General features: G+C 42.9%; 1 protein-coding gene across 2 annotated transcripts in view; it reads right to left on the bottom strand.

Moving 5' to 3' along the window:
• The window catches only part of LOC115025818 (semaphorin-4B-like), a 41,448-nt gene extending 26,223 nt beyond the window's left edge, over positions 1-15,225 (bottom strand). Inside the window, exons 1-2 of one of the 2 annotated variants that reach the window (XM_029458295.1) lie at positions 14,964-15,225; positions 3,661-4,099 (exon numbers count right to left, since the gene is read on the bottom strand). In XM_029458295.1, coding sequence (XP_029314155.1) covers positions 3,661-3,781 — 121 coding nt within the window. In that variant the 5' untranslated portion in view covers positions 3,782-4,099; positions 14,964-15,225. The remainder of the gene's footprint in view (positions 1-3,660; positions 4,100-14,963) is intronic. The other variant, XM_029458302.1, reaches the window with a different exon arrangement.
• Between the last annotated feature and the right edge of the window lie 603 nt (positions 15,226-15,828).

Below are 15,828 nucleotides of genomic sequence, written 5' to 3'. Positions count from 1 at the left end.
AGACTGACCTTTTCTGTACATTCCCTGGAGCGTGCAAGTGACGAAGCCATTAAAGCGTCTGCAACAGAGGGAGTTGATGTGTTGTAATTATGCTCTATTGTTGCGGCTGTTATGGCATTGCATGCAGGCACTTGTGAGTGCCACCTCTGCTGGAAGCCACAGACCGCTTTTCTTTCAGGATCAGTGGGCGTGTCTTTTGCCGGGTTTTAGGTGGGCATCGGAGCATGTCACGAGCATTTGGACTGACCCCCCCCTTCTCTCGCCGCCCCTCCTGTGTTTCTGCACCGCAATCCACACACTGCCAAGGTCATTGGATTAGCATGCATGAGAGAAAGCGCACAATATTCGCCGAACATGAACCAAACGTAAATGGGAAAGGACACCGAGTACAGCATAAACAGCATGCTCGGCCAGCGCCGCTTAAGGGGGCATTTTGAATTTGCTTCTTTACCTGCAGCCTGTGTGAAAATGTTAGACAGAAAATGTTACCTTCTGGTCTGAATATTTCCTTTGTTAGTATTGCATATGCAAGGTACAGCCAGGGGATGCCTACGTTTGCAGCTGTGGGTTTGGCTGGCTGAAACAGGATTAACAAGGATTCTTATTCTTAACACATATTGTTCTAAATGTCCATTTTATGGGAGGATAAAGCATGCAGAAAATACAGGATATTCAAAAAGGTAACGCTGCATCTATCCCCAAACTTACACATAAACACCGGATTCTGAATACACTTGGGTTAATGTAGTTTATTATGAAAGGAATACTTGAAGGTCTTGCCAAGTCTCACATGAGAAGCTTGACATCACTCGCATGTCTGTATGCTAAATATAAAGCTACAGCCAGTCTTAATACTGCTGGCAGTGCTTTCATACTTATTGGACAGAAGTGATTGGTATCGATCATCTCATCTAACTCTTGGCAAGAAATCAAATAGTCATATTTCCCCTAATGTCGAACTGTTGGTTTAAGAGGAAACAGAGTCGAGTGACATACAATACAGTTCATGCTCTCGACTCCAGGAGGCTGCCAGACGCCTCAAACCAGCTCATTAATGTAAACTGTTGCCAATAAGTGCAGAGCTTGAATTTCTCCTTATTGTTCCAAGTAAAAATAAATCATCTCCTCCGCTCATATCTGGAGAAAAGATAGTAACATCCTGCCTGGGAAGTTTCTGATAACCAACAGTGATACATGCCGCATGCCTAACCGACGCTTGCTGCTTCAAGTCCCATGATCCTTTGTGCCGTCTCGCTGTACAAGAGCCATAATGAAAAACAGACAAGGCTCTCCAACTCTAGCGACCACAAAAACCTCCACTCACTACACATGAGGGATTAGTCTGCTCATTAGGAGAGAAGGAAGGAGCGAGAGGAGAGGGAAGGAGGACAAAAGGGAAAAGGGATGCCTTTCCAGCAAGAAGGCTATGTTGAGGTAAGGGTCCTCTTGAGAGAAAACAGCCCAGGTCTCCCTTTTTCTTGCAGACTCTACAAACCAGAATGGAGATTTGAAACGGTGACCTGCTTTACATGTTTTGCATCAATGGTAATGGGTGAATGGAGGCTAGTTTGTATACGAAACGTTTAGCATGTCAGTGATGCTGCAGAGCCTGTTTATGCAAAGCTGTACTCTTAATGAATAGGTTACAATCCGTGTCAGTGACATTTAAATAAGATTTTCTACACCCCATTATCGGCTGAAAAGCATGTCTCACACTACTACTTATGCTCTCCAGTTTGAGAGAATCTCCAATCACTAACTGCTGCCGTCAAAATACATGAAATTTAGATTATGAATGCTGAGTGGAGCAAAGCAAAGAGGGGAGGGGGGGGGGACATCAGTGGTTTGCAAAACACTCAGTTGCTGGGAACCACACTTGGGGCCAATTTAATCCATTTAGTTCTCTGAGAAACAAGTTAAATGGCTCAAGTATTTGAAAGGTTGTTCTTGGGTATGAGCGGTGCCGGTTCGAGATGGTGCATGTTTATTATTGCATGACGTCTCACTGAGTTGGCAGAGGAGGGAAGAAAACAAGCATCAGATTGTTGTTTTCAGAGGAAGGAACTTTAAAATTCAGACAGGTAGTGTTTACAGGAGCCGACGCACCCGTACATCCATATCAGCCTGTACTTTGGCTGCTGCTGGATCGGCACATTTGACAGTATGAGCAGTCTTGCAAAACAGAGACGAGGGCAGGATAAAAATACATTGTAGGAGCAAGGGAGCTAACTTTAAGAATCAATTTGTGAACTGTCCTTTTCCAACAGCTACAATGAAGAATGTTTAAACAATAAGTGTGTGTGAAAAGCAGTCGCAAACAGCAACCTTATTTCTCTTTCCCCTCATTTGTCATTAGCTCCCATAATGCATCAATCAATTAACAAAAAGCTGTTAGCTGAGCAAATAGTGAAAAACAGCACCATGTTTTTATATTATAAAAGCCTAAACCATTATCATAATCATTATAATAAGCAGAGCGCTGCAGTGTGTGTGGAGTAATTACATGCAATGATGAAGTCAGGTGCAAAAAAAGGTTTTCCAGTCAATCAGTGGAATCGCCAGGAGAGACATTAGGTTTATATTTGAGAGATAAATTGTTGCATTCAGCTGTCCAATAAAAATGGGTCAATTAGTAGCAAACAAGTAAGGAAAAGACAAATGCTTTGGAAGGTACGAAGGCAGACTTCACACAAACATTATTGTGTCAAGGTTCAGGGTGAAAGAAAAAAGAAAACCCCCACAATGAATTCTGTGCAAATTGACAGCTACTGTAATATTTAAAAATAACTTCTAATTGCATGCATTTATGGGAAGTGGTGTTTGTAGTTCAGGCCTCTTCAAGTTGGCACATGAACATGTGAGCCTGCAGGCCCTTGTGGTCTCTTGTCTGCTTGTAAAGGCTGCTTCAGTACACGTTTGTTTCAGCTGTGCTCGTTGTCTTTCTTCACCGGTGACCTAAATGATGTTATTTTGTGTGGAATTGACAGATCGCTAAACCCCTTCACCCTAAATTACTGCCACACAAAGAGACAGACAAAAGCCTGTTACGTATTTATAGCAGCAACAGTCTATTTTGTGGGGTGAAATGATCAGTGTTGTAGCAGAGTCTCAGCTGTAGCTAGCGAGCTAATTAAGCTAACGTTAGCGTCAAGAATGAATTGGAAATAACATCTCTGGCTGACTTTTTATTTATTTATTTTGGTGGCTTGTGTTTAAACAAGAACCCTGTAAAAAGAGGTCATACATATGCACTTGATGGCCATGTACATGATATTATGCTAAAAGACAAAAGGCTAAAGCTGGACGTCCCAGGCGACACGTTAGCATCCTCCCCTTGATGATCCATGTAGAAGACATGGAAATAAATAAGTCTTTTTATTGAGGAACTAGTTAGTTCTAGTACTATGATGGGGAAAACTAAGATCAAACTGATAGTTTAGCTAGCTAGTTAGCTGGACATGCTAATGTTTGCATCTTAACTATGTTTTAATTAAAAATAATCATCCAAACTATTACTCTTACAGCTCCGGCACAAAAATCCCAAACTTGACAAACATGCCGTGCCCAGAGGATTTGGTTAAATACAAGTTTAACACTGGAATTAGCAATGCTTACAATAATCATGAAAAACATTGTGTCAGGTAATTATCTATGACTTACTGTAGGAGAAACTGATACGCGGTGTGACATCATCCTCAGTGGCCATCAGTGATTGGAGGCAGCTAGCCAATAGCAGAGCAGCAGCCAGAAGACAGTGGACAGTCGCAACTAATGTCCACATGGTTGCCTGATCCTCTCACACAGACACACACAAATGCAGAGCAGTTTGTTTTAAGGTTCCTTGGAATTCATTAAGCTCCTCTTGACTCCACAGAGCTTTATTTTCTCACTCCCATCTTCCTGCAGGCTGAGGAGGAGTGAGCGTGTCCTTGACTTGATTCTTGTTCTCCCAGTGGTCCTTACACACGGGCAGTAGACTCTTAGCACGGAGAACAGGAATCTGGATTAAGGCCTGCTTGTTGTCATCGACTCATAGTGCTCTTCAATGGATCAACACCGAGCTCCGACCAGTGGCCATTTAGTAAAAGTCATTTTAGATCTGCGGAGAGAAGAGAGAGAAGTCGTTTCTTTAGGTTTGATCCAAGAACATGTCGAAAAAAAAAAGATGAAACTCAAGCTAGAATAACAGATCCATATCCAACATCTGACGTTATAACCAACAACTACAAAAGCATAAGAACTGATACAGCTGGCTGCGGTTCATTTTGTGTGATGGTTTGGATTTTACTGCAGATGACGACGCGAGAACTCAAGAGTAATGGTATTCATTATCCAATCCCTTTAATATGCAACTGTAGAACACCGACGGCTTCGTCTAAAGCCTTGATAACAAAAACAAATATTTAGGTTTCTTTCCCCACACTGACAAAGAAAAACTCAACGAAACAGGCCGTTCAGACCACCAGCCAGTTACCATGAACACACGCATCATGTGGTTACTTAAAAGCGCTTTACAAACGTCTAAGTCTAAGTGAATGTCCAATTTGCACAGCAGCCCATAAAGTTTCTCTGCAAGATAAAACACATGTTAGATTCTCTTTTAATCCCTGTATTTAATTATGCTGTCATCAACAATCGGTGAGAGATCCCCAAGAAGATAATATGGCAGCTTGGCTTTGATTTTGTGTCTATGTGGGGATATAAATGAAAGAACAGTGACTCCCAAGACAACTCTGTAATTTGGCTCAAAGAGGCGCAATGAACACATCTGCTCTCTGACTTTTATTGGCCTCAATGTGAGTGTGCAGATAACTTCTGGGTTATCTAGATGGATGCTGAGATTTATTTTATTTAGTAGGGGGGTTGCTTTTTTTGGAAAACACTTGAAATAGGTTCTACTCCCATCTCCCTCTTTGCGAAACAAACGCAGGACATAAGATTTATATAGCTCCGATTCAAATAAATTGGAAATTGTGTCTTAGTATAGTTTTTAAACCAGCAATAGCATGTTTTTGGTCACTTAGAGGCAGCGTAAAAAGACCTTTTAAAGTTGGTATGCTGACAATGGTTGCTTATTTACACATCCAGCGGATATAAAGCTACATTAGCATTCGTTTGGAGTCATCTTTATGACCACCTGGCAAATATCAGTTCAATATTTAGTCTCCTTTAAGCTGTTTTTAGTCTCCTCCACCTTAGAGCAATAACCAACTCTTCTAAGGCAGGAATGTCTCGACCGTATTTTGTGGTATTTATTTCACATTTGGCTAAAACAAGTTCCACACATGAAACGGCTGCAGTGAAATATTTGGCAAGGCCTTTAAAAAAAACTAAACACGAGGATTGAAACTGTTAGTTGATTGTCAGAGTACAGAGAACACAGCAAAGTCTGTTCCTGTGATAGAACACAACTCACTACTCCTTATTGCCCGACAGCGCTGGGTTGCCTCCCCACCCTGAGCTCCCACGTAGGTGGTGACGTTTAGAAAGTAAACACTGGAGAGCACATGGCGTCTCTGCTCGAGAGCTTTTACATCACTGCAACAACTCCCACAGGTCCTCATTCAAACATTTACGGTAGCTAATAAATCCAAGACGATCAGTGCGTCAGTTAGTGGCTCCAGTTTGTCTGCGGAGACAATGCCCAGCTGGGGAAATACCATTTCTGATCAACCTGGTCATACAACAGAGATTTACAGCCCCGTCTCCCTGCCAGTGCAAAGACTACAGATGGGCTACTTGGCTAACACACCTACAGACAGGCACCGTGGGAAATTAGAAGCTTGCCGACTGAATGGCGTGTTGAGTTGGTGGCTGGTAGCAGACAGATTCGCCATCAGGCAGTCCGTCTTGCATAATGATTGTAGGTAGGTGGAGGGTCATCCGTCTCACCTTTGCAATGACAAGACAGATAACACCAGTTTTACTGACTAAAACCTTTTCCCTTTATCTCTGCATCTGTGCCTCGCTGTCACACCCTTGTGTCCGTCTCAACCAGCGGACCAATACGTCTGTGTCACTCTTCACTTTACTACCAGCCTGCTTTGGTTCCTGCTTCTACGCTGAAGCGAGCCGAGTGGGAGGCTGAAACACCCGTCCACGATGGCGCAACATCTCCGTCCTTCTTGGCTGTTCCCTCTGATGCCTGCTGAGACTACAACAACACACATGACATCCCAGCGTGTGTTGCATCTCCCAGGGCTTATCCTTGTGCAACTCTAGAGGTCTTTAAAATTTTAATGAAAAGTGATGGGTGATGTTCGGAGGGTTTGCCGGCACTCTGATAAATTAGGAAACTTTTTGGCTAACTCTGTGGGGCAGTGATGCATGCATGAATATCTCAACGGTCTTGCATTGAACTTTCGGTGCCCAAAAAGATTGTTGTTGGTCGCCATGCTCTAGAAAAGACATAAATGGTCACCACCAATACATTTGTATTTAAAAACTTCTCTCAGGTGCCTCCTCACAGTCATATTTTACTTTGAAGCAAACTAAAAAGTTGCCGTGCTCAGTCATACACAGACGAAGCAGACTGGGAAACTAAAGGTATCTGGGGAATCCAAAATACAGGATGACTCATAGGTGTGAAGCCTGCACTGTTCATATAACTGAGGCCAGCACCTGAGGAGGACAAGATGGATGTTCCACAGCCCCAGAGGCATATCTGCTGAGGCTTAGCAAGGGCTTGAAGGGCAGGTAAACTGATGTTATGACGCACTTGTCCCTTTTTCTTGTTCCTTTAGTACCATGTCACAAGTACGTGTATTTTTATCAAATTAATCATGTAGTCTCCTAACCCATACTGAGGAACAACGGTGTATTAAATATTAAAAAGCATTAAATCATATTTGACAGCAAGTACTCGACCAAAGAAAGTGATATTATTAGAAGTAACAATTATAGCACTTATAGGATTAGAGCTCTATTCATCTGGAGCCGTTACAGTACAGGCGACGCACTACGCTCGGTGCCACAGGACCCATCTGCTCATCTAGGAGAAGGTCTGCTGCTCCTTGTATCTATGAAGGGGGAATCTGGTGCCATATTGCTTAAGGCTACAGATTCATTAACCTTTCGAACCTCCCTCGAGGCTCCCTATTAATACCTGCATCTGTTAAGAGAGAGAAAGGATGCGACAGACATATTGGAAGATACACTCGGCCAGGTCATGGCAAGTTCACTGGATGGGGAGCGGCATGAATGCTAACCATTTGGCTAGCTTTGTGTAAACCACTGGGCTTTGTGCTCCTCTACCAGCTCCCAATAACTCATCCCTGCAAAGTGACCTGTCTCTCATTTAGTCTTTGGCACAGTGTGAGGCACTTATGGAGATAATCAGCGTCCGGGCAGGACCCTGTGATGAGAGCGCTATCACAGAGCTCGACATGAGGCTAGATTAGGCCGATGTCCAATCCATTAACAGTATCATGAGTACATCTAAGTCCAAAGTGAAAGAGAAATATCAAAGCGTTTGCATTTAACTGCACTGCGGCAATCAGATTTGAAACTTTAGTGTGTTGTTTGTCAGGTTTAAAAAAAAGGAGACTTTGTAAGACTCCAAGTAAAAATACACAACCCTCCCAACAAATGTATGAAAAGAAAAGAACAGGTCTGTGTTCGTAGGGTCAAATATTTGTCCTTGTCTGGCACTTATGTTATTGTTGATTCTTGTTCCACGTCTGACCCTAAAAGCAACATGGGTGGAGTTTACTATTCAGGAAGATTTATGGAGCCATTATGTTGAGCAGAAAAGACCTCAGTAGGTGACGGACGAGGCAGAGACTCCTTGCTGTGCCTGCCATTATAACTCTCACTTAAAGCAGTCTGCTGAACTGAGTGGGTTGTGCATGATTGGTTTACATTCAAACAAGAGGATGGCAGGGGGGGGGGGGGGGGGGATCAGCCATCTCACCCCCCAGGTGTGCAGGTGCATTCACTTGTTCCAGACTGCATGTCTATTCACGGGCACATAACAATATACTAAAAGCAGTGGGGGCCACGCCACTAGAAGAATGTACTCAGTTACTCATTACATATTCTTCAACTTTACCAGTTAGTAAAAAGCATAAGTAGTTAGTTACTCGCTGTATTACTTTTGTTACTCAGCCTAGTCCATCATTAGAATTGGTATTTGACAGCTAGCTTAGCCATTTTAGCTAGCTAGAAGTCCAGTCCTCACAGGAGTTACCCCCCCCAACTCTGAACAAAGTGCTAAAAGTTTACAAGTGGATAGCAATGTAGTCCATCTGTTAAATATCTAACCCATAGATGGTTTAGATAAAAACAGGTAGGCTACTTTTAAACTTTTTGAATACTGAATCTTTTCAGTGGATTCAGGGGTCGAAGGTTATTTTCATACCGGCTATAAAACACCGCGCTATGTACGGTACTTTGTGTGAAAAGGGGGTACCACATTTCCTCTCATCCAGTGCACCTGGGAATATGACGGGGGAGTAAAGAGGAAGGTTTCAGCTGAGCAGACGGCTCCCAGCTCCACAAAAAAGCCGCTGCTAAATAAATCACGACTAAAGTTAAAAATAACTGTAAAACTTGGTGATAAAATGTCTCATTGCTTTCTTAGGAATGTACAGCGGCGTACAGGTAATACGTCCATCAGAAACAAATCTCCAGGATATCCTCTCACAGAGGAGTTTTTAATATAAATAACGTCATCATAACAAGCTGAACACAATACAGGCCTTACACAAACATCTTTCCAGCCAGACATTGTTTTTGCTTCCTAAAGCAAATTCATATAGAGCAGGAAATTAATTTAGCAGATTGTTTATCTCAACAGAAGTAAAGGAATCAATAGGACATCAACTATTGGAAACACACACACACACACACACACACACACACTTTTAGGGTTATAATATGGGACAGCTGTGCACTAGATTCAGGATCCTGATGCCTGAAGGCAAAACTTCCTGTGAACAGAGACCGATTTGTAAAAATGCCACTAAAAACAGATCCGACTGCTAATCAAGAGCCATTGATTTAACGTATCCGTCTCCATTTCCTCTTTGAAAATGTGCTTCTCTACATCAGGGGTCTTCAGGCCAAGGACCCCCAAACTGATGTAGCGTGGAGCAGGGACCCTGCAGGCATCCTTTCCTGGACACAACATTATCTGCCATCCCGTCTCAGAGAATTGAAACCAACAGCGTTTCCTGAATTATTGATTCACACGTGTGATCCCAGAGTGATAATATGAGGATACTGACATTTCCTGCATGTACTATTAATTATTCATTGAATCATCTCTCCAATGATGATTGGCTGTAATGCATCCTGCTGTGGTTATGTCCCTGATGCATTCAGATACACAATGATGACTTTCGAAACAACAGGAAAAATACAGGATAACAAATAGAGATTTTACTCAAGAGGCATCAAACTTCCTATGTGGCACTCTCTGCCTCAAACAAAGGGTATACGTCTCCAGACAACAACACTATACAGCGATACATTACAGCAACAATGTGCTTATGGATGCGCTCATTGTTCAGCCACCTGAGGAAAGCAGCTGTTTGAAATAGTTCGCTATTAATGGAGTAAAATAACAAAGTTAATCAAGGTGTGCTTATCAATCTTAATTTGAATACGATAACATGGTTTAGGTGTGACAAGACGTGTATAATCGGCAAATTTCTTAATCTGCTCGTAATCGAGCTATTAGCACGCATATTAATGCGCCAAATTACTGTTCCGCCGTTTTGCATCAAACCTCCTTTTTCACATGATAATCAGAGACAAGGCTGGACATTGAATATGCCATAATTGGTTTTGCATGACCTCCAGCTAGACGACAGGTCTGTGTTAATTGTTTAACTACACTACGTGCACCGTCTCCATGATCCCATCAGGCATGTGTCTCCGAGTCAAAGGCATTCATTAAAACGCAGCCATGAACTCAAGATTCTACATCCCTCTGTTATCTTCAGGTTAGCAACGGGACTCGTCTCTTTGTGACATCCATCCCAACATGCCACACACACACACACACACACACACACTGTTTAAACGTGTGACACGACCACTTTAAAAGTGATCCCAAGCTCGAATAGGCTCTGAGGAATATTCAAACTCCCCTTTTACATTTGTGCACATACTTCTCAGCTTTGCCACGCAGGAAGGAGCAATTATCATTTCAAACGAGCGAGTGAAGCAGAACTGGCAGAGGCGATAAGTGCTTAAAGGAGAGTCCGGGTCACCTTATTCCCTCTGATACAGAGTTGCCCTTGCCTCAAATTATTCAAGCCTGACGGAGAACAGTGGGAGATCGGTTCTTGAAAAACTTGCAAAGCGTCAATAATGAGCTGTGCATGTCAGTCAGGATGCAGTGTGATAGGAGGCATCGTTTCCCAGAGTCCCACTTGATCACCGCCCCGTTACAGAAACTTTGGAGATGTGCAAGCCACTTAAAATAAAAAAAAGTGAATGCTATTAAGATTACACTAATCTCCTTTTGTTTATGATGTGCTCCTGGGTTGAAAAGCTCTCCACGCTTTTAACCCGATGACCTTTACAGACTAACAAAGTGTGCTGACCAATCAGGAAGTCCTCACGATTAGAGCCGAACATCTCGCTTCCGGTGGGAACATAACAAAAATGGAAACAGAGGAATTTAGATTTCCACTTGCTTAAGGCTCGACTGCAATTTAATTACTGTCTGACGACGTCAGCAGTGAGGACGAGAAAGAAGAAGCAATCCATTTATTTCCCTGCCACCCTGGTCTCCTTGTGACTTTGCAGCAAAAGATGTATGGGGGGGGGAAGACTGCTGCGATCAAAGCTGCAAATGGCCTCAACGCAGGACAACATCTCATTCATCTGCTGGCTCGATGATGATGTCAGTCAAGTCTGTGAACAAACTCTGTGGCGTGACAGTAGAGCGCTGAAGATTTACAGTCATGTAATCACACAATAGAGGTCTTTGTGAGGTCTGGACCACGCTGTGTTAGCATCACAGTTCATCCGCTGATTACACCATCAAATCCAAAGACTTGGCGATCCATAGTAGGTTATTCATCTCATGACTTAAACATAGAGTTGTGGAGGAGGGGGCGGGGGTGCACGATTAATCCCTGCAGTTAAACCAATGTGAGGACTCATTTCTTTACTCGATTTGACAAGCAGGGCAATAGGATTTAAAAAGCGCATCACATGACGATATTCCGTTTCTGGCCCCCGCTTCACCTCGCCAGACCCGCAAGTGCAACCACGCCAGCGTGTCCAGGTACGTCGATGATCAACAGATGAAAACAGTTTGCATTACTCATCCCAAGTGGAAACACGACACAGTTTGCTCGAGTCGTTTGTCTGGTTTGTCGGCTGTTTACTCTCTACAAACATGTCGACATCAAAAAGGAACAGCTGAAGCACTTCCGCTTTGTTTACCTGTGATGGGCTCCGTCTTTGTCTTACCGAGCGGTCGCCGCCAATAAAGGAAGTAATAAGTCAACAGTGTGGTCCCCCGTGCCAACAAGCCCACTGATAATAGCCGATACATGGGACAGATAAGGAATAGTATCATTACAAATGTTTTCACCTAGAACAGTTATTGTGAGAGAGAAAATAATTAGAAATGATAAGAAGGATGACAATGCAATAGAAGTAAGGGACTGTATGCAAATTAATCTTATGTTCCAAACCCTCCCCCTTAATAATCTTCATACAGTCCCTAATAGAGATGAGTTCTCTACCGACGCTTGAATCAATACCATCACACACTGTAAAATTACCAACAAGTGGGAAATCAAATGGACTTGAAGCGCTGCAGTACCGACGTGGTTTGTTATGGTGTTTCAATAGAAGCATGTTTAAAAAAAGAAATGCAGTTCCCTTCAGTAAACAACTTGCTCATCTCTTCTAAAGAAATAAAAGGACACTTTTCCTTACACAGCAAGTGCCTGATCACTTCCCCCTCAGTTCTTTGTTTGTCTAGCTAAATAATACGTTGGTATTGTGTCAGTTCCTTGTAAATGCTGAAGCTCAACTCTCTCTTGGGTGCAATATATAAAACATATCAGCCCAATTGATAAGAATAATAATAATAAAGATGTAGTTCAGCGAATTCAGAAGGAAAAACATTCCAGGAACACAGAACGCCTGTTTTCCATTACAGAAGTCACAATTTATCTTTTTTCCTCTAAACTTCTTTCAAAACAAGAGAAGGAAAAATGTGAAAGACATTCATTTCTCTCTGGAGAGGAACGTGTTGCATAATATATTCCATCTAAAATCAGGCCTGAAGTTAATGCAGAGGGCACTCCTGACAAACCACTCGTCACACAGTGAGTGATATAAACCTCTTATAAGAAACCGGATTGTGTGTAAACCGACCTGGTTTGCAGGTTTCTCCCATTCACAGCTAAACACACACACACACACACACACACGTCCGTCACGGATCAACTTTATTGTGCGAGTGTGAACACGCTTTTCTATTACAACTAAAAAGGAATACTAAATGGTTACTATTGAAATATTATAGCACTAAAACAAGGTTACAGTTGATATTGGTCCTCTTCTCTGCTCAATCTCTTACTTTAATAAGATTAGACTGTAAAATATAAAATGCCCAAATAAAGAATACAAATGTTATTATGATACATGACATGTTGAGTCCCCAGCGCATAGCAGAAACCACATTCAATGAATTAAAGCAGACTCTCCGATGCACGCTGTGTATTTGCTTTAACAGCATTAAGGAAATATAGAGTATGCTTATTAAGACGGGTGTAATCCTGTGGTTGGGCAGCTGCAGACTCACAGGCACAACAGTCTCGTACAGATGGCTCAAACACAAAGTAATGCCGGAGTGGGAAAAAGAGCAAGCAACAGGGAAAAGGTAGAAAAAGTCATTTTAAAAAAAGGAAATTAATTTCAGGTTATTTTTTCCGTGGCCCCAGAGGGACATCACCTGTATTCAGAGCCCTACTTTGGCCAAACATACAAACCCCTGCATGGCCCAGCCAGCCTTTCTACAGGACCTGCAGGTCATACTGAATATGAATGGCCTTGCAACTGGCAGACAAAGCTATGCAGAGACAGTCAGCAAACGGGGCCAGGTTGTAGAGAACGCAAATGTGAATTGCCCGTGTGTAAAAGCAAGGTGTGACTTTCACACTTTAAGTTGCATTAACGCGACAAGAATTCTTGCAGATTCCTCAAATTGATGCGTCTTTTCCTGCCAAATGTTCTGGCTGCAGGAAAACAAAATCCCCCCCCTCTCACACATTGTTCTTTCTTTCATTTGGGATGAACAACAAACCCTTTTTGAACTCATCTGCACTAACTCAACTCAGCTGATGGAAAGCTAGTGTGGTTGGCTTCATGCCTGCACCGTCCTGGGTGCGATCTGGCTGCAGCCCAGGGAAATGACTGTTTTCCCACATCTCCGTACTGAATGGGAGATTGCACAAGGAGTCTGAACACGCAAGTTCCCATCAGTTTGTACTGAGAACTTCCAGCGCCCCTCTGGACACTACATGGGATATCACTAACCTTTTGGGGGTTAAAAGCAACCAGAGTGTACTACTCCCCTCCCTGGTTTTCACTTCCCTTCCAACTCCTTTACCACAACCTCTCCACATGCTGACCATTCCTCTGAAGTTGTTACAGTGGGTGGAGTGTTGGGTGGAGTCTGTGCGTTTGTTTTGAGTGTTTGAATGTGTGAGTGATTGTGTGGGCGGGGGTCTGTATGTGCATATGTGTGTGTTTTTCAGAGAACTAGGAGGGAGGATAGGGGAGGGGGGGGGGGAACCATGCAAGATGCTTTTGCATGTACTTCCAGATAAACATGTTTGTTTGCAGTAAGAGAGCCAGAGACTATCAGTGTTATTAGAGTTAGTGATACAGTATCACACTCTGGTGAGGGGAGCACAAGAACAGCAGAGGCCCAAAGGGGAGAGACCGCTCTGCCGGTCATTTACAGTCAGATTCCAGCAAAGCATATCAGCTCCATCTAAACACTGAACCAGGCTGCTGCTCTCTCTCACGCACCATAACCTCCAGATTGTGCCCATCAGTTCAGGATAAAGTACACATTTTCTAACAATAACTTGTGGTTTGGGCCTCAGAGAAAGAGAAGAAAGGCCAGGGTCGGAGTGTGTTTGTTTCAGAGAAATGCAGAGCGATATGGGAGGCATGTCAAAACATTTGGCCAGCAGAGATAAGAGGAGGCCATTTGGAAGAGAACAACAGGTAAGAAGCCAGGTGTCATTACAGAAAGTGTAAAGTTGGACAGAATCAACCCTAAAAAAAGGCTCCACATGGTGTTCACAGTGTGTGTGTGTGTGTGTGTGTGTGTGTGTGTGTGTGTGTGTGTGTGTGTGTGTGTGTGTGTGTGTGTGTGTGTGATTAAACAGGGATCAGAAGCAGCAATGTTGCCAATGTTTCTTTAGGTCTGGTGACAATAAAGCAATGCAACATAAGTTTTTATCTTGTGTGTTGTTTCTTTGGTTTAATGTGAACAGCAGCTGTTTACCCACATGGGTAGAAAACACTGCTTTTACAACAGTACAACAAATGCTGCAATTTAATTATTTTGGGGGTTTTGTTTAAGGAGCAAGCAGGCAATGTGTGTATGAGAGAATGGATCACTGATGGAAATGACATGAAAGTCTACAAACTGTATGTAGGAATACAAAGTCTTAGTTAACACATCCGACTATGATGAGGCAAAAACACCACCATTACAAGGCATGTCACAGAAAACCTTCATTTACACTTTAAAGCTCCCATCTTAGAAGAAATGGCCTCAGCGGAATACTTCAAATGTACATTTATGCAAGGTGTCCACAAAGTATCCCTCCAACAACAACAAATGACATAGATGTTATAGATTTTAGATGAGATTCAGGTGTTTAACCTGGAAAAAGCGAAGAACACCGAAGAGGCACATAAAGACTTTCCTATCCACGAGCTGCAGCGCAAAGAACAAGAGCAGAACTCACCGCTCAAGTCTTCAAAATCGTTGAAAAAACGGTCGAAAAATGGATCGAAACCCCCTTTAAATCCGCAAAGTGTGCCTAAGCGTGAGCACATTAGGGTCCGTTAGCGTGTCCGAGAAGTGAAGTCCATCATCCGTGCGTTAGAAGACGAGCCTCCTCCTCTACTACAGACTGAAGAGGCTGGACGCTTTCAAGCTGCTAAACTTTAGCTCCTCCCTCAGCACACGCTGCCTGCCTGCAACTAAACACTCACACACACATGGCCTCTCATGATCTCACCTCCAGTTCATTTAGCAAGGAGATATAACCTATGTTTCACATTATATGTCTAGTTGTCGGAGGGGAAAAGGATTAACATCAGTGGGAGTGTTTTTATAAAAGCATACATATAAGTCCTGTGTAATGTAACAATGTTATTATTGGAAACGCCGAAATGATGTGTCCCCTTTTTGGACTTTTGTAAACATTTGGATGTTTTATGGGAGCATAGTTTTATAAAACGACACATTGCACAGAGGGTTATCATGTCCCTCCTCAATACAAGCCTGAATAACACAATATTTTCCTAAACCTACGCAAAGGTTGTCCAAAAAGAAAATGATGCATACCCATGATCTGCACAGACATAGGCCTACAGTAGTGGATCAAGCTTTGCCTTCTCGAAATATATTCTTAAGTATATAGCAAATGTGTTTTGCAGTATATGGCCAAAAGAGAAGACAGGTTTTCCTGCTTCCTTGTCTCGGGTATCAGTGTTCCTCTTCCTCTCTCTTCTCAGGGCTACCCTGCAGCCGTCAAACCATGAATGACAACCGAGAGGGTCCACCACAAAGAGAATTACACGGGATTATGTAGAAGGCAAAGACCT

This window comes from Cottoperca gobio, chromosome 3 (assembly GCF_900634415.1).
Source record: "Cottoperca gobio chromosome 3, fCotGob3.1, whole genome shotgun sequence".
Classification (NCBI taxonomy): Eukaryota; Metazoa; Chordata; class Actinopteri; order Perciformes; family Bovichtidae; genus Cottoperca; species Cottoperca gobio.
The sequence above is the reverse complement of the archived record's forward strand: the minus strand, read 5'-3'. Positions and strand labels throughout refer to the sequence as shown.